Source organism: Hylaeus volcanicus, chromosome 5 (genome assembly GCF_026283585.1).
Source record: "Hylaeus volcanicus isolate JK05 chromosome 5, UHH_iyHylVolc1.0_haploid, whole genome shotgun sequence".
Classification (NCBI taxonomy): Eukaryota; Metazoa; Arthropoda; class Insecta; order Hymenoptera; family Colletidae; genus Hylaeus; species Hylaeus volcanicus.
The window spans coordinates 3445194-3470739 of NC_071980.1; the positions used below are offsets into that span (position 1 = coordinate 3445194).

Consider the following 25546-nt stretch of genomic DNA (forward strand, 5'->3'; position numbering starts at 1 on the left):
TGGGTTTCCCATCGCGTGCCGATCCGCCAGGTCTCGCGGCGTGTTCGCGCGAGCTATCCGCGCTGATTCTCATTCGCGGTGTCGTATAAATTCGCGTCTTCCGAGGCGGGGGCGGCGTATCGGGACCGGGCTCTTATCCAAATTGAAACCTTAGCACGTAGCGAGCAGTCGGACGGGGTACGGTCATTTTCCGCTTCGATCGGGCCTTGGTCAGTGAACCGACGCGTGCTCGCGCAGAGGGAAGAACGGAACACGCGCGTGTGTTGTTCGTTTTCGATCGAAGGGCGAGGTTGTCCCCGATGAATTTCGATGAATAATCCAAGGCGAGCGACGCCGACGCCGACTGGGGAATAACCAGCGCCGGTACCATCGAATAGGGTGACTGCTACCCTCTTCTCATCTCCAACAGGAAATTTCGCCAGTCTCGCTCGTGAATCGAAATCGCCAGTCTTGGTTGGGCATCTCGGATATTTGACATTCTGCCTCCACCGTGTGTATTTACTCGCCCGATGATTGCGTTGACCATCGCGCCGATCTTTTATTAACAAAGTTTAATTGGCGTTGGCACGAAATAAACGCACCCCTCGGACGCGGAAAGGTACATGCGATGATTGACGCAAATTGGGAATTGTAGGTATGTAACGCGCAATTAACACGTTCGCGAGTTGTTTTACGTTTCTAATAGAGAGTACAGACGAAGATAACAAACTTCTGAAGCTGAACATCGGAAATTTGTATCGTTAGGGGGAAGGACGCAACGATAGTTTCACGAACCCTTTGCTTTATTACCCTTTAGATTAATTTCGATTCACTTTTTGGGCTCACTAGCGGACCCCCGCATAGGCTACCCACGGGTAGGTTGCAAGCAAAACGTCATAGCGAGAGTGGGGAACAGCGATAGAAGTGGGGAACGACAGTTAGTGCAAGGTGCAAGTAAAGTCAGTGTTCAAGCGTACGCCGTAGGCGCAGGTAGTCCCGCTCTTGAGTCAATTCCCTGCCCTTCGCGTTTTAGTGCGACGTAAGTGACTCGTACCCGTGGCTCGCCGATGATCCGTGAGTTGAATCTGACACGTGCGCTCGCCAAGTGTCCAGTGTTGCTCAATTGTAAATTAAGGGATACGAACATTGGTCAAATTGGGAGGATAGTGAAGTGGCTGAAGAGCACAGGTAAATTGTTGTCGTGGTTTCAGATAGGGTTAAGTCGATTATGAGTCTATTAGGTCATCCCCTAAGTTGCAGACTGTGTCAGTATTTAATAAAAAAACTAGAGAAATTTTATAGCGACTATATGATGACTATGTCAGAAAGCTGTTATTCGATAAGGAACTTGAAACGAGTTCGACTGAATTTAAAAACAGTCAAAAACAATTGTATTAACAAATTTCTGCTCCGAATTTTTCAAGAAACTGGAATCTAACATTTTAACGTAGAAATAAATTCGACAATGTCACAACAAATAGCATTAATTTTTCATTACTTTCCCGACAAAGCTCTTTCACCTGGCGACCATGTCTCTCGAGCGCGCTCAGCGATCCAGCAGAGCGATCCCTCATAAAACCGTCAGCCATAATTCGTTCCTACAATTAATTGGCAGATTATCTGAGCTACGATAAAAGTGAACGCGGGGTTCGAGGTCTGACAATCCCGTTATCGTCTAATCGCGCGACGTAGGTTGGAAAAAGAGAGCTCGCCAAGAGCGACGAGTCTGCACGCTGTACGCGTCGTTATCACTATCAATAGCCACCGATACGCTTTCGCGGGGACAAGGGGATGACTGAGGGAGGCACGTAGGTGGGTGTGTGCACGCGCGTCGCAATAAACCACGCTTTATCGCCTTACGGTTTGAAACTTCTCGAGCACGCTCGCCTGGTGGCTGTTGAACCACACAGGTTCATTGGCTCCGGGACCGCGGCTAGAAAATAGCGTGGACACGTGTTCGCCTTTGTAAACATGCTACAGTGTTGTCTAGACTCGTGGGTACGCGTGTCGATGGAATCACGGAGAAGGGAAGGTGGGACAAAATGGGTAACGCCGAGGAAAAGTTGTTTTAAAATATTGCGTATGATTTGTATCGATGTTATAAAGGGTTCTCGAAAGGGGCCTCTGAGATTTTCTTGTTTGATAAAACGTAAACGATATCAAAAATTTGTATGCAAATAAATAATCATCGCTTCGTCTAAAGCACTTGGCAAACATGAAAGTACTTTTGATTATTTCAATTTTTGAATGACGCACGCATATACAGATTTTACGATTTCATTTCATCCAAACGGCATTCCACAAGGTGGTTCAGAATTTTTTAATAAAATTCAAATGGTACGAACGTACATGTGCTTGCAAATTAAGTGTTCGCCATGACAACGCTGTTGTTAAAAATACAAAATCCTACAACCCTTCTGGAATATTTGTACGAGCACCATAAGTGTTTAAATTCAAACAAGAATTGCAATGTTCTATGCGTACGTTTTGTGAAACGAAAAATTTGCGATGGGAAACATCACGAGCCGTGTCTCTTTAAACGAAATGCTTCACATTCAGACCGCCCTCGTTCGACAGAGATACTGTCGCCGTGCTTATCGCGATCGGACGTGTCATTCATTAAACAGTCGACAGCGACACTAATCCACGATTGTTGGTGTATGATAAAAAAGAAATCTGACCCATTAAGGGCTTCGACACCATCGGATCCATCGAAGAAAACAACGTTCCTCTTCTAACCTAGATCCGTCGTGTTTATTATACATCGTCCCTCGTTATAATGCTCTCCCGAGTCACATTATTTTCTTTTTTTACAGAATATGTCACTATAATTCGTTTCCTGATTAGATCACAATATTCGTTACAGCTCTGAAGATTAAACCGCGCTGGTTTCAAAGTCCCAAACCATCCATTCCTTATTTATCTTCCAATTCACACGAGTCTTCAACCGTGAGTATATAAGTGGTTATAAACATATAAGAAAACACATGAAAATTATTCACTCTTTGAACACTCCACAAAGGACACTAATATATAGTTCCATCCTAAATTTGTTTCTATACCAGCACTTCTCCGACACGATCAAATTTATATCGTCCAAAGTATACCCACAACCTTTCAAGAATTTGAAAGCGGGGTTTCCTTCGCACTCGTGGAACGGATGCATATATCCCAGGCCTGTTTATCGACTTTGGGAACGACGAATCATCGTCGGCGGTCTTGTAATAAAAGTTCGAGTGTCGATTCGAAGCCGGAGATGTAGACTACGGACTAGAGATAAGGAATACTTTCCCTTCGGTGGTCTTCGGGGTGGGATGCCCGGCGCGTGGACGCCCCCTCGGATGGAAGCGTCTAGACGTCTGACCAAATACGCGCGTTTCTCCTGCCAAGAGGTGGAGCTGAACCGGCAGGCAGGCGGACAGTGATGAGACGCTTAAAAGATAATTCCGCCTAGTTTGATGAACCCTGCGGGGCAACAAATCTTCTCAGTCGCTTTGAAAAAAAAAACCTGGCCGAGCTCAAAGGCTCGTCCGTGACGCGAAATGCACGTATCGACAAGAGTGATATCATAGTCTAGCATTCAACGTTGTCACTGAAACGTACTAAGTACTGTGGCAATTTTAAAATTAGCAGAGCTAATAATAATAGTACAATTCACTCCGGAGATTAATATCTGGTTATAAACAAGTTTCGTACGATAAGCTTTTGGCAACGAACATGATAGACTCGTGGATTAAAAAAAAATAGGAAGCTCTTGCCAAAGACATCATTGCAGACAGCTATCAGCTTTTTCTTTTCGACATACACGAAATAATGCTCTCGATGGATTCAGCGTAAAAGGTTATTGTTATTATTGGTTCAGGGAATAAGTTAAGTATCTCGCTTATGACTAATCGGAAAGTCCAACGTTTCCTAGGTTCGTTGTGTGCGTTGCAACTTTATCAGCGGTGCTCCTAACTCGAAGATTAATTCGTAACAGTTTCACGCGAGGAAATTACCGAGTAAAGGGAGCGCACCGAGTGCGGAGTAACAGGAAAGGTCCTCCAGAGGTACGAAATCCGCGTATCGTTTCCGCGTTAAAATTAATTACTCGAACACCGTTCTCCCAACCGTGAACGCGCGCCTCCGCTATTAAAACCCAAACGCGTGTCGCTATTCCTAACGAAGGCAATTCAGACGACATACGTTCCGTCTTTATCCCATTTTCCCTGAAAGCGAATCCGCGAAAATGCACTGAAAGCAGCGCAATGGCTGCCCTGCCCGAGGAGACGACTTTGAATAGCTTAAAAATAAAAAGTCGATAGAAAGACGCTTTGTTCGTCCCGGTATTTATAGAATACAGGGAAGAAATCAAAGATCTCGCACGATTGTGACACGTCGATTCACCTGATCGCTCTCCGGTTATTGATATTAGTTTATTAGTAAAGTTTTGCTGTTTAAAATTTTACAATTAGGCATATTTAATTTGCTTTTTCGTAATACTGGTAAATACAAAATATGTGACGAACGTTTATTCGCGGAGGAATATCGCAACGAGTTTCCTGGGGGGCGCGTTACGCGTTGTTGAAAATGGCGACTCGCGAATCGCGGTCGCGTGTCGCGCTGATTAAACGGACGAGCGTTTTCCTTCCGGCAAAGGTCAGAGGTTAAAAGTTCGGGGAAACGACCGAGAGGGGGTCAAAGACGTTAACTATTGAGCGGCATTGTGCCGCGCCGGGGGGTGCGAGAGGTGGTTGAAAGGTGGCCCGATCCTTTCGTGTTGCGACAAACTCGTTTGAAACTCGTCGGTGACGGTTCGCGCGACCCCGCAGACGTTCTTCGATCCGTGTTCTTGTGGACGAATGTATACCACAGTAAAAAAAAAAAAAAGATTTAAACGAGCTGTTAACTTTACGCCCCCCCGTGGCGTGACACTGCTTTCATTTTTGTTTCGTGTAATTGGAATAATAGCCTGCTCGTTTGAAATCATTAAAACTCATTTCTATGCTCAGACAAGCTTTACAGGTTTATTAATGATAATACCGAACGTATGAGGTTACTGAAATTCAATTTAGTGCTGGGGCAAGCACTTTGTATAATTATAATAAATGATATACAGTGATTCGAATAACAGCTTGGTCGTACGAAATTATTGAAACTCATGACAGCCGTATGGCAAGCCTCGTATACTATTGATAATGCATAGTATGTAAGTTATAAAGCTCGTGCTAAGATAGAAATGAATTTTAATTATTTCACACATACAAGCTGTAATTCCGGACATGAACGTATGATTTGCTTCAGATTTATAATTATAAATGAACCATTTGCCATTAACCACAGTCTCGAAAGGGTCAATAGGGATCCTGTGGGTGTAAAAGAAGATAACTAATTATCCTTTTACGCTTCGAGTCGTACGTGGGTCTTCTTCTGAAACATTTTCTTCGTTGAACTATAAGAAGCGAAAATTCTGCCGCTTTCGCAAAGGTTGCTCCTTTCTTGTGGTCTCAAATAACTCGACGTGGTATAAGAAAGCACGTAAGTAGAAGGTTACTACTATATTTAAGTCGAGGAGCTCCTTTAACCCCTTATCGCATTGCATGATGCATGAGCCGTCCAGATGTCAAACTCACCCACGCCAGAAAATAAAAAGTAGCAGAAAATTGGCGTTAAATATTCTGTTCCTGATATTTCATTTAAATGGAGTAATTTGCAAATAGTGACTCGTTGTTTCTTGTCGGTATACATGCAGTCAGTCCCGTAAATATTCGTATCGTCTATATGTATCGAAGAAATTTGTTTGAACTAAATGGTAGACACAGAAAACTAGAATAAATTGCGCCTTGGGAATTCTACAAAAAATAAACTTGTATCAATGATACGGGCTATGAATTCCATTTGTTATTATAAATGTTACGGCAAGCTTCTGTTTTATGCATTATTCAATCGCCGGAGTGCGCAGTTCGGGGGATTCGTTTCTATCAAATCGAGCAGAAAAACACTGGACCAATAAAATGAATCATTTGTACCGCGAGCTCATAAATAGAGAATGTTGAATGGGGGATGGAATAAAAACCGCTGAAAGTTGCCGAAGCGATCATAAATATTCCTTACGTTATTAACCGACGAGAGAGACCGGCTGATACAGTCGTTGCTCGCCTACGTGAAAATTGGAAAATTATAGGAAATACATTATACCGTTTCCACCCCTCTTACCCTCAATTGGAGGGTGCCGAACAGACAGACTGCGCTGGCATTGAATTAATCGACTCTTGTTACTTATATCTCTCTAGCGAATTGGAATATTTTAAAGCAGCGCCCGCGGAGAAGATTGCGGCGTGTTCTCCGCGAAAGGAGATAAATATTCTACGAAGGGAAAGCGATTAATTTTCCGAAACGGTGGGAACATCTTTTCCGTGGGAAAATTTAGCGAATGGAACGCGTGCCTTTTATAGTAGGAAAAAAGGAAAGCGAGCGAGCTATTCTCTGATATTACTGTTAGCAGAATTTAGGATGGAATGTGAGTTTCATCCACTCAAATGGGACGTAAGGAAAATTTATGTTGCTCGGTATTTAACTTTTATACTCTACTTTTCATGTTTTACTATTACATGAATTATCGTCTACTGAGTAGAACCTAAAAGTGTAGAAGTTTCCCAAAAGAATAATACGAGAGAAATGATCCGAAGACTAACTTTATTTTTTACCTTAGTGTCCCTCGATCCCAAAAAATGAAAGTAAACGATCCCTACGACGAAAGATTGTAAAAATACGAAATGATAAAGTAGGAACTTGAAGTTTCGAAAAAACAACGTGTCGCCCAGAAGTCTGCATGGTTTATTGCCCGAGCACGCGACGTTGTAATAGCAACAAGCTATTACCAACGACTATTCCCTGTAGGAGGGACGATACTATCCAAATTGCCAAGTGGAGAGGACGCGGGGAACCAATTAAATTTAACAAATCGTCGGACAGCTCGGTCGAGGGGGAAACAAACAACCCTTCACGAAAATAACTCCTCGCTTCGTAACGTCCAGTTTCAACGTTGGAGCATTTCCGGAATAATCGGCTGGAATTTCGGTGGACGGGAATAAAACAAACCGGTGGGCCTCTCGAGTAACCGGAGCCTCCTCGTTGCCGCGCGACACGGAATCGCAAATATTTCAAGAACTCGAGGAACGCTTGGTTTCCCGAATAGAAACGAAGGTCGCCGCTCTGGGCTGTCGACCTCTGGCTCACGACGTGGGACAAAAACATGACGCACATTTCGAAATGCAGTTTTTCACCTGCACAACATTGGCATGACACGATTCGTATGAAAAATAAGAGAGTCCAATGAACGGTTTAGAGTTTTAGATTTTTTTAAGGTACATTCGACATGGATAAAATATTATGTAACGTATGTTTGGTACAACGACTCTTCAAATGGAGCGGTATTGTAGCTGGAGGAAAGAGACAAAATAATGACCCCCTGCATTGGTGCAGGTCATTCAAGGCCATTTTGCCAATTAATGTTGCACATACCGAGTGGGTTGCCCTTAAGCCACAAACCTCGAAACGATGCTATTCGTGCTGGATGCTGCTATTCGCCACATCCTGTACACCCAGTCTTTTATCCGCGACGTAAAATCAAGACAGACGTCACCGAACTGCTTTCAATTTTTAACGAATTCTCGGCGAAGGAAGGGGTGAAAGCTCCTAACCGGGAAATGTGCTCGCCGCCAATAGGGTTTTCGCATCAGGCACGTATACGTACACACTGGAAAAAAGGTTGCACGTGCATGAAACAGCTCGACCGCACCAATGGGAGGCGGGTGCACGGGCGCTTCGAAAAATACCGTGCGGGAATTTATTTATATCCGTTCATACTTAATTTAACCGGGCCTCCTGCGACAGAGAAAACGTCCGGGGCAATAAAAAGGATCGTAGAAACCCGTTACCGCGGTTATTCCCGGCCTCCACTGTCCCCGGCCGCCATTGTGTCCACATCGGTGCCCCGAGAAAACGCCTCGAAATTACACTGCTCGAAACGACTGGAGAGTGTCGGTGCTTCCGTGCAATCCCGCGCGATAATCTAAATTTTATAGATCCAGGACAATAATAAACTCGGTGCTCGTTGGTATTCAACACGGAACTCCATGTGAGTGCGGAAGGGAAAATCAAAATATCCAGTGTTTTTTAATTTGTGTTTTCTGACCGCGTTCCATCAGTGGTCCTCAACGTGTTCTCATTGAACCGGTGCCGCCCGCGTCTCTCCTGGCCAGCTTTCTGTTTGGGACCAGTTCCTCGCGATTTTCATCGAACAAATGCTTCCCCGCCGTTTGGAACCGCTGGCAATGGTATTTCTAGACCCGAGGCCGACGCACCGTGGCCCAGTTTAGCGACGCTCGTCGTTTCTGGCCTACATCGACCGTCGTGTACTTGCGCGCGATACGATACGAGGCCGTGAAAACGTTTCCCGCTAACGGAGCGTGGAACGTGGATCTGCTCGTGACCCGAGATAATGCACTGAATGGCGGATCACGTGGATTAGGTCGATGAAGAACCGAATTAATTGCGCGTGAATCGCGCGACACGTGGACAACGTTGTTTCGATCCGTTACTATGCGGAGATACCATTGCTCGGAATTCCGATTGACGATGGCTCTCCGATACGCGTGAAACGCATTGCCGTCGCTTCGGGAATCTCGAGGGAGTAGCCTAGTTTCGAAAGTCGTGAAAATTTGGAGATATTCGAATCCTCTTTGGCGTTCAATTCGAAGAATAATGGAAATCGATATCGGCCACTTCTGTTTCTGGTGTCCTTACTCTGACAACCGAGTCCAAGAGGTTGTAAAAATAAAATCCTCCCATGAGTTCCATGTCAGAGTTTCGTAGTTGAGCCAGTGCGCCGTACCGAAATTTCCTGATCGAGTTTCGGTTACGAGCCTCGCTCGAGCGCTGTGATTGGCAACGGTTGACACACGCGTGTGTAATAATAACAACGAGGATAATGGAAACATCCCCGACAAAGTGATTCGAATGCACTTTGCACCCAAACGCGTCCGTGACACGGTGCTCGTCTGCCTGGCGTGGCTGGCTGACAGCCGACGAAACCAGATTACGCGAGTGGCTCTGACAAAGTGGTCAAAGACGACCAGCGTCGGCCCATGCTCGCGACAGCTCGACGGCACGCGCTCAGGAGTGCTGTTCTCGTCGCTGGATGCCGCCACTTCTGTTTTTCTTCTTCTTTTTTTTTTTTTAAACCCCTCCTCCTCTTTTCACCCTCTGGTGCGCTCCCGGTGCGTGCGCCAGGTCGTTGATCTTTGCCCGAGAAAGCGTGCACACGGCCTTCAGCGCGTCCTTGACAGTGGCGCGCTCGTCAGCTTTCAGGGTAACAAGGGGAGGACACAGCTGACTACCCGCCGGATTTTTACGGGCTTTTGCCTGGGGACAGTCGAAGATCAACACGTGGCAAAGCGTCTGCGCCGATGGGGATTATTACAAGAAGCCAGGGGGAGAATTGTGCTAGAACTGCGAGGTAGACAGTGGTTCGTCAGTCCTGAGGTGTTTGGGATCTGAAATTGTAAAAGAAGGGATGAAATAGTCGCGGTGTTTTAATGTTGCCTTGGGATCCTTGGATTGGTTTTTCAGTTTCAGTCGAAGGTATGGCGTGAAGGAGGGGGCCAGTGGTAGTAGATGTGTATTTGAATGGAATCGGTGTCCATGAAGAGCATTGAGAAGAACTGCAACGAATCTTAGGTCGGCCAACTAAATCGTGTTTGAAATATTCAGTTCCTCGCGTTGTAAGAATAGGGATAGAGCAGCAGTAGTGTCTAGGACCTGCCAGACCCTAGTCACTGAGAACCACAGACCAATTTCAGTCGCAGCTTTGATCAGAATCAGACAACAGAGCCCAGCGATTCCGCGTCCACAATGAGATACGTTCCACACCTTTTCAACCCGTCCTCCGTCAGGTGCAAACATAGGGTGAAGGCCTCCAGCGCCGCGGAAACGTTGAATCGCGTCGAAAAGGTGCTTCAACTTCCGTCGAAGCACGAGTGGATAAAGGTGTATTGTACGCCAGCCGCGGAACGGGCCGAGTTTTCTCTTCTCTTTCCGCGACAAATAGGCCTCGGAGTCTACTTCAGTGCCGAAGTTTTTTTTAACGATCGTTGCCGACCACTCGCGACACGGCCTTTCTTCTCGAGGAGAGATCATTGCCGGGTTTAAAAGCTGGAAACTTTGAGAACCGTCCCGACGAGTGTGTTTCTTTATGGGGTAGGAACGTTCAAGAGACGCGCCTGCGCTGGAATTTATATTTGCGTTTGTTTCCCTGGTTGGAAACAGCGGAAAATGCTATTGAATCTTCCGGAAAGGGGACTGAACAATTTAAAGAGGAAGATTAGGTCTGGGGCTGCTCTTCTGGGCTCGAGTGTATTGATTCTCGGTTGGATATGCTAGGACCGCAGCTAGTGATCCTCGATTGGATGTGATTAGAATCATGGCTAGTTGCATCTCTATCGCGTGCAAGCTCGGCTTCTCTACGGCAAGAGTACCTACCCCGGTTGGCAGGGCAAAGTACACCGTTGATATTTTAGTTCAATCTGAAGATAGAACTCCGTAACTTAGAAATTTAATTAATACGAGGACGATCGTATAAAAAGAAAATGAAATTCGGTTCCAAAAATACGTAATTTAAAGGGAAATAAACCTAGCATTTACTGAACATGGGAAGAATACCATGATCCCAGAGTCTCTCCCAAAGATCCAAACACCTTTCACATCCTTTAAATCTGAGAAAGTGGTGCGTGTGTTGCAGGGTGGCGCGACGCTGAGGCGGTGGTCCAGGATGGGAGGAACGAATCGAGAAGCTCAGCCAGGCCCTGAAGTATCCTCGAGCGTGAATCGTCGCGAGGAACGAAGCTGGTCTTCGTGCGATTAGAGGAGCTCCGGAGGTTGTCAGGGAGAGGGGCGGGCTCGAGGAATCGCGGGGATCGAGATGAGCGATCTACAAGCCACTCTCGAGTTCTCCCTCGAGCTTTGCAAGTTCTACAATGTCGATCTGTTCCAGCGCGGGTAAGCGGATACGGCTTTCACGCTCGCTGGGAGCCTTCTCATGCCTCGTAATTGCGAGAGCTTAGCCTAGGCTCATCGACGATTTCCAATTTCGCAGGTATTACCAGATTCGAACCGCCCTCAGAGTGTCGCCGAAACTCCCCGTCAAGGTGGAGGTTAACCAGCTGCGGAATCGTGAGTACACTCCGCTCGCTATCGTTCGTACGTGACTTTTTCAAATATCGTTGGCTGCTAGAAATTCTGGAGGGTGCTTCGAAACCGTTGACACGGACTCGATCGGTTAATGGGAACTCGCGGAAATGGAATGAAACAATTAGCCGGTGGACTTTCCAGGGCGAGCCTTTTGTGCGGCGAGTGGAAGATAAAATTGTTACGAGGTTAATTCGAGTTATTTTGCTTTCGTTGCGGACGTAGGTTTCTATGGTTAGAGGGTTTTAAGCAGTATCGTTCGGACTGTTATTGGATCCTTCACCGAGTCTATTCCAGCAAATTGTATTCTTTGGAAGCGCCTACCCAGTTGGAAGTTGAGCCCTCACGGAAAGTCTTCGAATCAAATCCAATGGGAGAGCCGCTCTGTAGCGGGTAAAATGACAACTATTCGTTATGAAACTCTTGATCCCGCGGTTCGTAGATCGTTGCATTCTTTTGAAGAGTCTCAGTCGCGTTCCCAACAATGGGTTCTGTTTAACGACGGTGGCCTGCGTATCTTTCGAGCAGCTGCTTATTCCACGAGAAGAATTTCGAATGGCTTTTGTCGACGGTTTCCCAACCGCGCCAAAAGCTGACGATGAAACGCTCGAACAATCTGTATCTTTCAACTTCTTAATTGGGAATACTCATACAATTGAAGTTAGACGGCAAAGAGTAACTTCTCTCGGAGAATTCAACGGAAAGCGCACGATCTTCGCTCGACGAGTTTGCCAAAGAACAATAAATAAAAAAAAAAAAAAAGAAAGAAAATACAAGGAAAGCACACACACACACAAAGAGAGAAAGACAGGAGTAAGTTTCCACGAATTACATCCGCTTCGAGGGAGCTGCGACGCGTGTCCAGCGATTCAGGGAAACTTTCTGGTTGCGCTGGAATAGGGGAGGAAAGTTTTCTGTACGTTGCACTCGTCTCGGCGGAGAAAACTCCGTTGAATTCACTTACCAGCTCTCGGTTAGACAACGGGGAACTAGTTCGAGACCCACTTGGTTAGCGAGATAGCGTTCAGAAGTTGACTCGCGAGCACCGGAGGAACTATAGACGCCACGAAGAGATTCGATTGGATGGCGGAAGGTCCGAAATGCAGTTATTATTGTTGAGAACGAGGTGGTTCTCTTTATTTTACGATATTTACGTTTTAGGGATACGGTATCTGTTAAATTTTAAGGAGATTCCAGGAGTAACAGAAGGGTGACGGAAAGGTAATCAAATTGTCTTCGAGTTGGAAAAGTTTGATCAATGAAATAATCAAAGGACTTTTTTTCGATTTCTGCCAAAAAGTAACTCAATTCTCCAAACCTGTTACACTGGAATCCTCCCCCTTCCGGAAGACCAAAACATCCCTTCTCGTGATTTTCACCTGACCCGAGATCTCAAACAACCCAGCGCGCTCGAGACGCTCGCGTTTGATGTATCCCAGCGAAGGTGTTACCCAGCCAAACGCGCATCGGGCTTCCAATCAAATCAGACGCAAACCAGCGTACCACTTTCGCCCAGGCTCCCTCGAGACCTCTCTTGTCGCTTATGAAGCACGGAAATCCAGAAGACGCGCGAACCGAGCCCTTTGTTTCCAGACTCGTTGGAGGCGCCCGGGACGAGCAAGCGCTTTCAGATCCTCTACAGAAATGAGGAGGTGACACTCGGCACCTCGGTCCTATTCCGAGCGCACGTGCTCGTGCACAGTCACAAGATCGAGGAGGTGCTCTCGCGCACCCACTTCAATCTGGGCGTCGAGTTATGGTTCAGCGAGCCGACGCAGCCGGAGAACATGGCCTGCGTGTCGTCTAGGTGAGCGTCTTCGTCTCGCGGATGACTGAGCACGCGAGAGGCTAGCCATCAGCCAAGAACGATCCCTCAGAAGTGATATTGCGGTTTGGGGAGCTGAAGAAGATCTCGTACCGTCACTCGAGGTCCGTGGGATAGCTCTGTCTCGTATACGGTGTCGCCCCAACCCATCGACTGCTGGCTAGTCTTATGTGTGAGTGTTACACGCGGTGGTTTCCCAGCGAGTCAGCAGTCGGTGGACGAAGGAGATGTATGGAGCTCGAAGTGCTTGAGATCAGGGCCAATGTTTGCAATTTTTTTTGTTGGGGGTGTAGAGGGACCGGATAGTTGTGTTTGGAAAGTCAGGAGTTTGATCTGTAGGAGGGTATGTTTTGAGAGCAATTTTGAAGGGGTTGTTTATTGGAGAATTTTTATCGGAGGCTTAGAGTTTGTCTAGATCTTATTGTTGATGGTATTAAAAGATATTGAGTTTAGAGAAAATGGCGATGGTGGTCTGGACGGCGAGAAGAGGCTAGTGTCTAAAAAAGAATTAGAGTGGATAGTTCCGTTTGAAAAACATCGATGACCTAGAAATGTATAAAAAGTATGTCCTTGAGGGGAAACATTTTTCCCCTCTTCGCTGTGTTCGCTCCTTCGCTTTAACTTTCTCTTGAACAATTTTTCCGTTATATCCGTAAACAACGTGGATATTTCAGTATCCCCGCTTAATTAGTTCACTCTGTACATCGAAATCGCTTCTCATCTGTTATCGAATTTAGGGGATTAAATGACCCTTTAAATCTGTGAGTTGAAAAATTGTTCGATCGTAAAATTGAAAAACAACATTAAATACGAACGCTCCCTTTATAAGGTTTTATAACTCTGTTTCTTTTAGTATCGTCCAATAGTTACGATGATTTTGCACCCTTGATAAGAATGTCCGACTTTCAACAAATTTCCATGTCTGCAAGGTTGCATCGGAATGGCTATGCAACAGTTGGGCAATATTCCTTACGAGTTGATAGACCTTTCCTAGAGTACACGATATACCACATAAAATCAATGGACTGCTCATACACAAACGATGATCATCGCGTTAATTAATCTCACCTCTGTAGCCTTACAAGCTCTGTTTCTTAATGAATGCTACGATAGACTTACCTATAAAATTCTACAAAGGAGCGATTAAGTAATTTCTAAACTTTTAAAATTGGATATCTGGTAGTAATGTAGTTGAAGTTACGAATAAAAATTCTCCAATAAACAACCCCTTTTTCCGAATCGCTCTCAGCATCAGATCGAACTCCGAACAAAAATTGCAAAGTTATCGATTAATCAAGTTATCTACTTCTTTATTAATGACGAGCCTTTTCGTTTCTCGAAAGGGAGAGTATAACCTCGCATTCTTAACCAAATTTTGCTCGAAGACGGCGAACTTTCCCACAGACCTAATAGATGGAGGGATCGATAACCTTGGCCGCGTGCGTCTTACACGTGGAAGGTTTCACGAGGTTCGTTTGCCTTCTACTTTGTAGGGCGTTGCAGCTGAACTTCGCGCCTACCAAGGGTCTTCACTATCATCTGCCGGTGCTCTTCGACTATTTTCATCTCGCCGCTGTATCCATCACGATCCACGCCTGCCTGGTAGCTCTTCATCAGCCCTACATCAAGTTGGTATCAACTTGCTTCCTTCTCTCGACCCTTTCGGTGCTGTCGGCTTTTTCGAACGCTTGGATCGGTGCAGTCTATGCCAGAACCAGCGGTTGCTTTGCGATTACTTGTGTGATAATCACCCAAACAAGCATCGAAGTATTTATTATATTTTCGAGCCCCAGCACCGAAGGGATTAATTGTCGGGACGGTATACCGTCACTGATTGGAATTATTATTTTCGCTTTTCATAGCTCTGATATTTTTCTGTTTCGCACAGGAAAAGCATACTTCATTACGTGCAGAGCTGGTGAGTTTAAAAAAATAATACACTAAATGAAATAAAATGAATGATCTACGAAGAAACAACTGTTATTAAAATGCATGTTTAACATCCAGTACGAAAATAGAAAATAAAAAGTACTACATGAAATAAATTCAAATATATTTTCTCTTTCTGAAAATATGAACGAACGTCTCTCGATAAAATTTCGACTCGAGTTTCGTTCAATGGCCAAATAATTTGCACGAAAAATAGCCGCAGCGTCTATTATGTTTGAACGAAAACCCAGAATTGTTAATGAAACGAGCGATATGCCCGCAGTGCTCCGCGCGGAGGGAAGCCATGGCTGCAATTTAAACAATCCACGGCGAACGGAGATAACAATGCCGCGCTGGGAAATATCGTGAGTTCACGCCCGAGCCTTTGAAGTTTTTAATCGATCGAAACGAGAGGAGCCGAATATTACCAGTTCGCGATACACGGGATTTGTTGCAGGAGACCACGACGAGATGCGTCGGATCGGCCACGAAGATCCAGCACGCGAAGCTGGTTCAACAGGAAGTGATCAGGTTACTTCTGGCCGCGAGGGAATCTTTGCTCAACGATTTAGCTGATTTAGCGCGGCTTCTGCCTTCTTGCCAGCAAAGGGTGCTCGAGTTCTTTCAGAACACGCACAAAGAAATCATCAAGGTCTGCGCGCCCACGGATCGTTAACGTCTTTTCATCGTGCGGGGCCGTCTTCTTCGGGGAATGTGACGCGTGTTCCGTCTTGTTGCAGATGATGGACACCGAGGAAACCGATATCGCTCAACTCTGCGCACAAAACATTGTCCTCTGGCAGCACTTCTTGGAGGCTTTCTCCGGACGCGAGGCCGTTCATCAGCATCTCGCCAGGATCCATCATCAACTGAGGGTGAGTTTCTCGTCCTTCCTTGATTTCTGGTCACAACGTGACTCTGGATAGATTCATTCGTCGTTAGTTAAATCACCACCGAGATTAACGAATACTGCCGATAACTCCTAAACAAGTGTTCGAGATACCCTGACACCTATACAAATGACACTCCAGCCTTTTAGCTACCTTAAAAATCGACTTGCTAACCTTGCATCGCATTAATTTCAGGTGAAACGTTTCGCGGAAGGGTTCTTCGTGCTGGAAAATCCCAGGACGTCAGCCTGGGGTTGCTACGACGCGAATTATCAATCTTATCAGGCTGTGAGCGAGGCAGCCCGAAGATCGCGGTACCTGGCGGCGTTACCACCCCTGCCTGTCCACTGTCCAGAGCTGGACGGAGACCTCCACTCGCTTCCTTTGATCTTCGAGGATCAGTACGTGAACATGAAGCAGAGACACAGGAACAGCGGTAGGTGTCAGTGTTAGGTATTAAACACACAAATATGAATTTACATACCCATGAACAACATCCGAAACTACCGCAAGGACGACAGACACCTTCGAATTTCTGATTTACTTTTCAGTACCCGGCATGGACGACTGCAGTTGCGGGATGGCGGCGATCCTGGAGTCCCGATCGATGGGAATTTGGTCCCCCAGGAGCGAGGGGGCGGCCCAGGACATTGCTTCCATCCAGGGTCGTCTGACGTTGACTCCCTCCACGCTGCCCGCCAGGCACAGCAAGTCGTTGGACCAGCTGGGTCCGGAAATCACGCCGGTACAGCCACGGACATCGCCGAAGACTCTCCCCAGGTCCATCTCAACGCAGCTGTTCCCCAGGCAGAGAGGTGGTGCTCGAAACGCCACCCCTCCGGCGACTGTCCCTTCCAGAGGAAGACAGAGGTCCATAGCACCGTCCAGTAACACGCTTTTCCCGCCTTCGGGGCAGCAAGCCTGCTCGGCGCCGAATCCATCCCTTGGCTCGACGCCTGTGGTACCCCTGCCGCGCGCAAAGTCCACGCAGATGCTGGTGCTGAACCGTCAGCAACAAGGGGATCCCCAGACCACCTCCATCACGTCACTTTTAGCAGCGATGTTCCCCGAACTGCCACCTGGAGGACAGCTGCCGGGTTATCGACCGTCGAGCAAGCCCTGCGAGCAGACCTTGACGGTGCCTCCCTTTGTGGGAGGGATGGACCATGGTCAGATGACCGATTGCTGGACCGAAAACAAGACTGCCAGCGTTGCCGAAGGTATGAGTGAGTATTTTTCTCACTCGCTGGTTCAATTTAACTGGAGAACCTTGCTACACCGCGTGGCTGATGAAAGAATATTCCCTTCCAGATTATCACTCGCTGGATACGAGGAGGATCCGCCTGGAGCCGCGCAGTCATCGTTTAGCGACGCGTCAGGCTCTCTCGAGCAACGATCAAAACAGCTTCCTACCTGAGAAGTCGAGCGTCAACGGCGATGGCTTCCTGCAAGAGCAGCCTCTTCACACAGCGACTCTAGACAGGGTCACGTACAGGGGGAACTCGAGGAAGCAGGGTCATCAAGCTGGAGGCAAATACAGTCAAACGAACGGGCTGGAGTCCCGTAGATACCACACGATAGGGAAGACCGGGCATGGTCAACGTACGCGCGAAATCCAGGACTCGATGAACGGCGGGGGCGTCCCGAGCAGCCATTCGCTGATGGTGGATCCTTTGTACAAACGATCCAACTACTCTCCCACGACCACCGACTCCTTCTTCTACCGCACGAACGGCACCAGCGGACGAATGCACGGGGAACAGCCAGAGAGACCAAGAAGACCCAAGAGTACGGAGAGACTGATGGACGACGTCAATGCCACCGAGTACTCGGACTTCCGCAGAGAGAGGCCAAGAAGGAGGGACGAAAGACCTGGGGTCAAGTCCCCGCGAAACGGAGTGTCGCCCTGTTACAGCGAGGAGAAGCTGAGAAGGCAGCAAATCGACGACAAGACAGAGGTAACCAATGAGATGTTCTACAAGGTGATGAACGCCATGTCGGAGCCTAGAAAGGAGCATCGGACAGAGAGGAGAAAGAACAGGCACGGGAGGAGGCCACATTCGGCGCCTGTCCTCGACGTGGACCATCCGAACGACGAGGGCAGGAAGTGCAATCACAGAAACAGGAAGCCTGCTCCTCCCCCACCTGGCTACCAGGACCCAGCGGTGGCACCTCTGCCCAAGTACCGTCATCCACCTCCTGCGCCTACCACGAACGTCCTGGAGGTGGAGAACAACAATAAAATTATTCTTAAGGTAGGATTGGAAGTGTGGCGTTTACCTTTGGAAATGAACATTTTATTACCAATTAAGTTAACGGCTTAATCCAGGCCTAGCTAGCCACCACGTTCCCTGCTCTCTAACCATCTAGATCGAGACACGTAGATATTAGTTTCCATGGTGTCTAATCTTGTTGCAGATCGAGCCCATAAAATCGCCCGTGGAAGCGCCGGCGACCAACGGCACAACGCCGTCCGACACGTCAAGCACCGGTGCACCGCCGCCCAACACGAAAAGACTGAGATGCGCCAGCGTGCCAGTGGCGCAGAACAAGGTCGTGGTGCCACGAAGCGCTGTGTCATTGCCTTGCATGCCGATACGCGACAGCAAGGACAGCCTTAGCAACAATCTTCCCGTCATTCCGAATCCGCACAGCCCGCCGTCCAGCAGGCCCAGCAGCCCGACCACGAGCTCCAGCTCCAGCAACCTCACGTCCGAGTGTTCCGGCTGGGTCAGTAGCGGAGACACGTCGAGCTCGGAACAGCGTCGCAACGCGAAGCTGTCCAGCGAGCAGCTCAGACAAAAGCTGTCGAAGATAGTGCCCAGGAAGGAGAGGCCACCTGCCAAGGAGAACATCGAGGAGCACTCGTACGAGGAGGTTCGACTTCCACCTCCGAAGATGTTCCAGGACGAGCCCCCACCGCCGGAAGAGTTTCGCGATCCGCCTCCCGTCATCGACAACCCTCTGTACCACGTCTACGAGACGGCGAAGCCTGCCAGAAGCCCGAAGCAAACGAAAACGGCGCCGTGCAGTCCTCAGAAGAACAGGGACAGGGACAGGGACACCGCTTACGGTGGCAGGGACATCTGCCTGGACTGCTACCAGGAGGGCAAGGAACTCTTGCAGTCCACCCAGGACGACTCGATCAACTTCAAGAAGTGCAAGGAGGAATTCAAGCGTCAGATGAGCTTCTCTGGAAAGATCTACAGGTGCGGCCTCTGATTTGCCTACGGCGAAACTCCTGAATTCGTTTATTCTCCGCATCGATCGACCCTGAGGAATAATAGTACCCAAGGAACGATAGTTTTCTTTCTCTCCTTCGCCTTCGTTCGCCGTTTCGTGACGCTTTCGCAGTTTGGTTTATCGTTCCTTTACGTTTCTCGTCGTCTCTTTATGTTTCGTAGTTAAGTTTCTCTTTGTCTACCTTATCCACTTTAGAGAACGAAAGGAAGCGCAGATGCGTTTCCATAAGCGCGCCCATTCCCTTGGATACGGTGACCTCCTGACCCCGTCGTCGGTTAAACCTCTAAGATCCAATGTGCCTCTTAGTGACTATCCGACCCTGGCCTCGACCATGCCGTACTTCCACATCAGCAACGAGTACAGGCTCTTCTCGCCGGAGGGGGCGCATCTCATCATCTGCGTCCACGGTCTCGATGGGAACCCTGCCGATCTCCGTCTCATCAAGACCTATTTAGAACTCAGTCTTCCCGGGGCCCATCTAGATTTTTTAATGTCTGAGAGGAATCAGGTGAGTTAAGAAGCTTGTCTAAATTAAACGACAGGTTTGATCAGATTTTTCTTCTCGTGACTAGGCGAACAAGTTCTTTCGCAAAACTACATGTTTGCATTTGTCGAATAGGGTGACACTTTCTCGGACTTCGACAGGATGACCGATCGACTAGTGTGCGAAATACTCCATCATACCGTGACGTCGGGCCTGAACCCGACGAAAGTGAGCTTCATCGGACACTCTTTAGGGACCATCATCATACGCAGCGCTCTGACGCGGCCAGAACTGCGACCGCTGCTGCCGCGTTTGCACACATTCCTCAGCCTGAGCGGGCCACATTTGGGCACCCTGTACAACACCAGCGGATTGGTTAACGCAGGTAACGCGAACAGAATCGAGAACCGCTGTTAATCTGTTGTGAACATCTTCAAACAGTTACCTTGAACCCTGTCCAGGCATGTGGTTCATGCAGAAGCTGAAGAAATCCGGCTCGCTGCTGCAGCTGGCCATGAAGGACGCGTCCGACGTCAGGCAGTCCTTCATGTTCCGTCTCAGCCAGAGGAGCAATCTCGAGAAGTTCAAACACGTCCTTCTGTGCGGTAGCGCGCAGGATCGCTACGTGCCGCTTCATTCCGCGCGGATAGAGCTCTGCAAGGCCGCCGTTCGTGATTCGACAGATCAAGGTAATCTGAAATTCTAGAAATTCCATCTCCATCACTTTACACGATATTTGTTCAAGCAATGACCGGGAAATGAATTTCAGCTGTTCGAAAATAAAAAGATTTTCAATCTTAAAACTTGTTTCCTTTTGCTTAAATCTAAATTTACCTATATCCTAACAAAGGCTTATCACAGCATTCGAATCGTTTTAATTTCTTTCTTCCAGGCGCAGCGTATCGCGAGATGGTGCACAACATCCTGTACCCAGTGATGTCCACCAGCGGGGTGAGTCTAGTGAGGTACGACGTGCACCACGCGCTACCAGCGACGGCGAACGCCCTGATTGGTCGAGCCGCCCACATCGCCGTCCTCGATTCCGAGCTTTTCATCGAGAAGTTCCTGCTGGTGGCTGGCTTGAAGTACTTCAGATAAGGAACGGACTACCTAGCGACTAGGGGAAAATTAGGGACGTTATTGTAATAGCGGGATAGCCACCGGGGAACGAAGTGCTCGGGCGTACCGTGGATTAGGATTAATTGACACGAACCTGCTGTCGACAACTGCTTCGCTTTATCGTCTACACTTCTTTTTCGCGATCAAGCTCGTCTTCTTCCCTCGACGCGAAAGCGAAGCAGTTAAACGTTTCTATTACAAGGAACACGGCACGCGAACACCTCGATAACAGTTTCTCTCGTTAAGGTCACTTTGTATTGGATGGACCACTTGAGGTGACACCTTGGATTTGGCTGAAAATTGAATGGTAGGCTTTAAAGGTGTTCAAACTTTGACTAAAGGATTTTTCGAGGTCTTGAGAATTGTTGATTTAACTGCTTGAAGAATGACGAATAGTTCGAATGAACTGTCATGTGATGCGTCAGAGTTTGTTGGTCACCAGAGCATAAGATTTTACGAACTGGTAAAATGAACAAATTCTCGATACCTCGAAGAATGCTTCAACGTGTGCATGTCTCAGAAGAGTAGTTTCTTCGATTCCAATCAAGTCCATGTTATACCGAGGAGTGTCCAGTTTGGCATGAAGTGATCTGTTAGATTCCTACGCGTTGGTCTATCGTCGCCAGCCCTGGAATACTGCTTTTACGCATTCATCAGTCATCGAATCATCGCACCATCGAAACCAAATGGACCTATGCCTGCGCGAGGAACGGGCCTACTTGCAGCTTGTGCTCATGATTCTCTCTAGAAAGGGGAGCTGGGAAGGGTCGTTAGATAGCGAGGGGTGGTTCGACCAGACGCGTTGGTTGCTGTTCTAGAACGATGATACTTTCGATGTTACCGAACCTCCATGTCAGTTTTATCGAACGAACATATCAACAGAATATCGAAGTTTCTTATAAGCAATTTGCGAGAAGACTTCAATTCAGACCTTCCTGAAGAGTACGTTCTATTTTCTTGGTCTATCACTCGCACACCCACAAGTATTTTAACTCGTTGCTTGAAGGTTGAAGTTAAGTTCTTCACTCTCTCAACCACGAAGGAATTAATTCTTCGGCAAAGAGATACTTAAACCAACAGTTGATTTTACTTTTCCATGTTCCGGATGTCACCTCGAGAATAGCTCGAGAAAATGGACCGAAAGATCCAGAATCAGGGCTGGGTTTAAATCAATTAGACCAATCACTCCTAACCGGGCCCACTCCCAAGGGGACATTTTTAATATATCATTTCACTGAAGCAGACCTCTGCTGTGAACCTGAGGGCCCAGCTGAAAATGTTTCCAATCGGGTTGTGGCAGCTAAAGCTGGCCTTGAATCTTCCATCTACGAACACCTACTTTCTGACCTAACACCTGCACCCTATACTCAAACCTGAGAACCTGTAAACTGACTTGACAGGTGAAACAGGTAACAAATCCTCCAGCAGTCCTCGTTCACCAGCACGTGGACGTCGAACCGTCTCGAGCACTTGTTAAAGATCGACTCAAGTATCGAGTTCTCGGCCTATCGCGAAGCCTGGGGCTGGCGAGGGTATCGCCATCGCGTCAAAAGTCATCTATCCCACGAACACTGAAGAAACGCGAACAGACCCGCGTTTCTCTTCGCTTTCTCTTTCTAAGGAATCGAGAGAACAGGGACACGTCGCCCGACAGGATTCACCGTGGCGCTCTTCGGCCCAGTGTAAAAAAGCGTCTAGGGTCCAGACACGGTCCGAACCCTAGGAAAGTTACGAAACGTATGTCAATTGTTACTCTCAGATAAGTGTGAGTGCGTGCGGTGTGAGGAGGATGGATGAGACGCGTTACGTGAGAGAAAGAGAGTATTCTAATGTAAACAAAGAAAAAAAAACAAAACAAAACGGCAATTGTGGGAAGTCAGTGAGAAAAAGGGGAGGACAATTCAGGCGTGGAGAAGTAACGGCGATCGGATTGGGACGAGAACGACTGTTTGGAGTGGTGAACGTTACCTTTGGCGGGTGCCAAAGGCGAATTGGAGCAACAGTGAGGTGAGACGAAAACGGACACAAGTGACTACCATTTCAGGTATATGAAATCCCTCCAATACTAGATCTCAATTGCTCAGAACAATCTAAATAAAAAAAAAAAAAAGAAGAAAATTAAAAAAAAGTTATACATTGTAATCGTAATCGAAGCAACGAAGACGCGTGGCATCGCGTCTGTCGATTGCTAATCGTGAAATATCATCGAAAGAGTGGGAGAGAGAGAGAGGACGTGTGTGATTATGATTTCTCGATTCCCCCAAAAACGGCGACGAGGGGAAAGACGAAACGTCGACAGTAAGACTCGCGGTACAATGCATGGCAATTTTGGTGTTCGATGTGGTAGTTTCGCGAAAGTAACGCCTCACAGTTCTTGTTCGATCCGTTTCTCGCCGCGAGAAGCATGTCTTTCGTTGAAGTCGCGCCCGATCGGCATCGTTCAACTTGTCGTACGAGCTCGATCCGAGTCCTTAAGAAAATATACGTCGATGTTAAGTTGCGTTGTGTACTTCAGAAGGTGTTTTCTACGATCTTTTGCAACCTTTGAATCGATTTCCAATCGTCTTTGAATTACGAGACTGACGACGAGTCTTCGGGTGACTTATTAAATAGTCTAACGCCTTTGTTTCTTTTAACCGATCTCGCGATGTCGTGAAACTTTCTGGAGTGGGGGACTCTGGCCAGGTTGAACGTGCTCGGAGCGTTCCGCACGACATTTTTCGTTCGCGATTATTACTTTGCCAACACAGTAGAGAAAAATTGCACCGTTCGTACAGCGATTCTCCGCACAATATCGTTAAGTGTGAACGCACTGCGCCCAATGTAAGCGTTTACCCGCGCAATTGTATACAACGTACACGCGTGTACGCCTTTACACCGTTCAAGAAACGCGCACACCCACGGAATCGTGCATTGTGCACCGCGTGTCGCGTTCGTTGTACAGGATGTCCCATTTAGATCGGCCCTCTCGAATATCTTTGAAATTATCACGAGACTAATGCTTCATATAAAAGTTCATTGTTTCAAAGAAACACTCTGTGTTTGAAATATTTGTTGGTGTCGACAGTTTCGGAGATACTGGGGCAAAACGACTTAAATTGGACATTCTGTAGATATCGTCGTATCTATCGCGAGCACAGCCTCGCCAGGACCACAATCAGGCGCTCTTCGCTCGCCTGAAGCTGTGAAGCACAAAAAAGTCCTCGAAACTTTTCTCATTCAACCGTAAGATCGCGTCGTTTCGATTGATTTTTCGCTTTACCGCTCTATCGATAAATTAATCGTCGAACATTCGTGTGGTTTAGAAACGAAGCGGATAAAACGACGCTTATCGAGCAGCGTTCCATTCGTGTTCTATATCCGGGTGTCTTTTCGATTTAAGCGCGCCGAATGAAATCTTTTAATTGGGGGACGAACCATCTCGTTTTCTTACCAATTTAATTCCAAGTATTTCATCGAGGAATTGAAAAGTTTACAATGAGGTTATATCGTTTGAACGATAGTTTCCATCTTCAGAGTCTCCCATTTTTCTGACGAGTAACCTTCCATCTCAGACCTTGTTTAGAACGCTATACACCTCTCTGATATAATATTTGAACCCTCCGAAAACGATCGAATTTGCTTCTCCTTCGATTCTAAGCCACTCGTCCCCACTCATTTACTATACAAGTGATCGCACACTATCGTGTATACCGTTTTTGTAATGCGTTTATATCTAACGATTATGAACGAACCAACGTTCAGGGTTCTCGAAGGACCTGTCAGAAGGCTGGCCAGCAGGGACCGCGTGCCCCATGCCTGACCCTTACAGGGGCCTCGAATTTACACGAAGAAGGCAGCAATGGAATTTGTACGCTCTCATAATCAGTTCACGATCTGGCGACAGCAATAGTTTCGATGCGAAGAGTAATATCTGGCTGTCTTGGCTCTGCTTGATTAAATCTGATGCTATCGATCACTTCTACGCTAAATATTTCAGCAAATATTGCGAGAAGCAGTCACGTGGCTAAGGACATAATTCTTCAATGTTTCATAAAAAGGGCTCCAGACAATATAGCGATACAACAATGCTGAAAATGAAAGAAAGGAAAACAGTTAACTCGTATATTGAAATCGGGTAAAAGCACTCATCGCTTCTTTTTCATATCTCCACGTATCTTGAAGTCAGACAATTGTTTACTCCATCCCTTTTTGCCAAACCTGAAAGAATTATGTTCAACTCGAGCGCGCGAAACGATTGTCGATCGAACGATTTGCGCGTTGCTGCGAGTAGACGAGCGAAACGAAAAAGAACTATTCAAACGATGAAACCGAGGTATCAGAAAGAAAGTTAGCTTTTGAGGGAGAAGGTTTGTAGTTGCAACGTCGACGAATTAACAGCAATGTATACACTATACATAACACATGGATACATATGACGAAAAGATAAAAAAAAAAAAAACGTGAATAAATCTACTTATACATAAAACGACATAGATTAATGAAAAACAAAGTGTCTGGTATTGTTATTGTTACCGTTGATATAATGAGAAAATTTTACCTCACCGAGCTTGATTGTCGCTTTCGCAGAGCGATTGAGTGTGTAGACGCAAAGGTTTTTTACTTTAATAGTGGCTGTACTATTATAACGATCGCGAGGCATCTCATACTTAAAGAAATTTCTAACTATAATTAATCTCGACGAATTATTATTCCTATTACGATAAAGAATAAAATTTTTATTTATCAACGATCAATTTTTAAGTGGCGATCACACCCCCTCCGAGACTAAACGTAATTGTTAGTGGGTAAATTTATGTAAATAATTGTTACAATAAAATATTAATTTACCTTTTGTTTTTAATAAAATTA

The 25546-nt window shown here is 46.8% G+C and overlaps 1 protein-coding gene across 3 annotated transcripts in view; it reads left to right on the forward strand.

Annotated features, from left to right (window-relative positions):
* LOC128877703 (uncharacterized) overlaps positions 1 to 25424 on the forward strand; it is a 31160-nt gene extending 5736 nt beyond the window's left edge. The window contains exons 2-17 of one of the 3 annotated variants that reach the window (XM_054125246.1): positions 10760 to 11016; positions 11114 to 11190; positions 12799 to 13012; positions 14524 to 14658; positions 14919 to 14948; positions 15243 to 15324; positions 15417 to 15611; positions 15700 to 15834; positions 16045 to 16285; positions 16401 to 17075; positions 17161 to 18104; positions 18268 to 19058; positions 19288 to 19600; positions 19712 to 19961; positions 20038 to 20265; positions 20469 to 25424. In XM_054125246.1, the coding sequence (XP_053981221.1) occupies positions 10940 to 11016; positions 11114 to 11190; positions 12799 to 13012; positions 14524 to 14658; positions 14919 to 14948; positions 15243 to 15324; positions 15417 to 15611; positions 15700 to 15834; positions 16045 to 16285; positions 16401 to 17075; positions 17161 to 18104; positions 18268 to 19058; positions 19288 to 19600; positions 19712 to 19961; positions 20038 to 20265; positions 20469 to 20674 (4593 nt within the window). In that variant the 5' untranslated portion in view covers positions 10760 to 10939 and the 3' untranslated portion in view covers positions 20675 to 25424. Of the gene's footprint in view, positions 1 to 10759; positions 11017 to 11113; positions 11191 to 12798; positions 13013 to 14523; positions 14659 to 14918; positions 14949 to 15242; positions 15325 to 15416; positions 15612 to 15699; positions 15835 to 16044; positions 16286 to 16400; positions 17076 to 17145; positions 18105 to 18267; positions 19059 to 19287; positions 19601 to 19711; positions 19962 to 20037; positions 20266 to 20468 lie in introns of all 3 variants that reach the window. The other 2 variants (XM_054125245.1, XM_054125247.1) reach the window with 2 other exon arrangements.
* Positions 25425 to 25546: the final 122 nt, after the last annotated feature.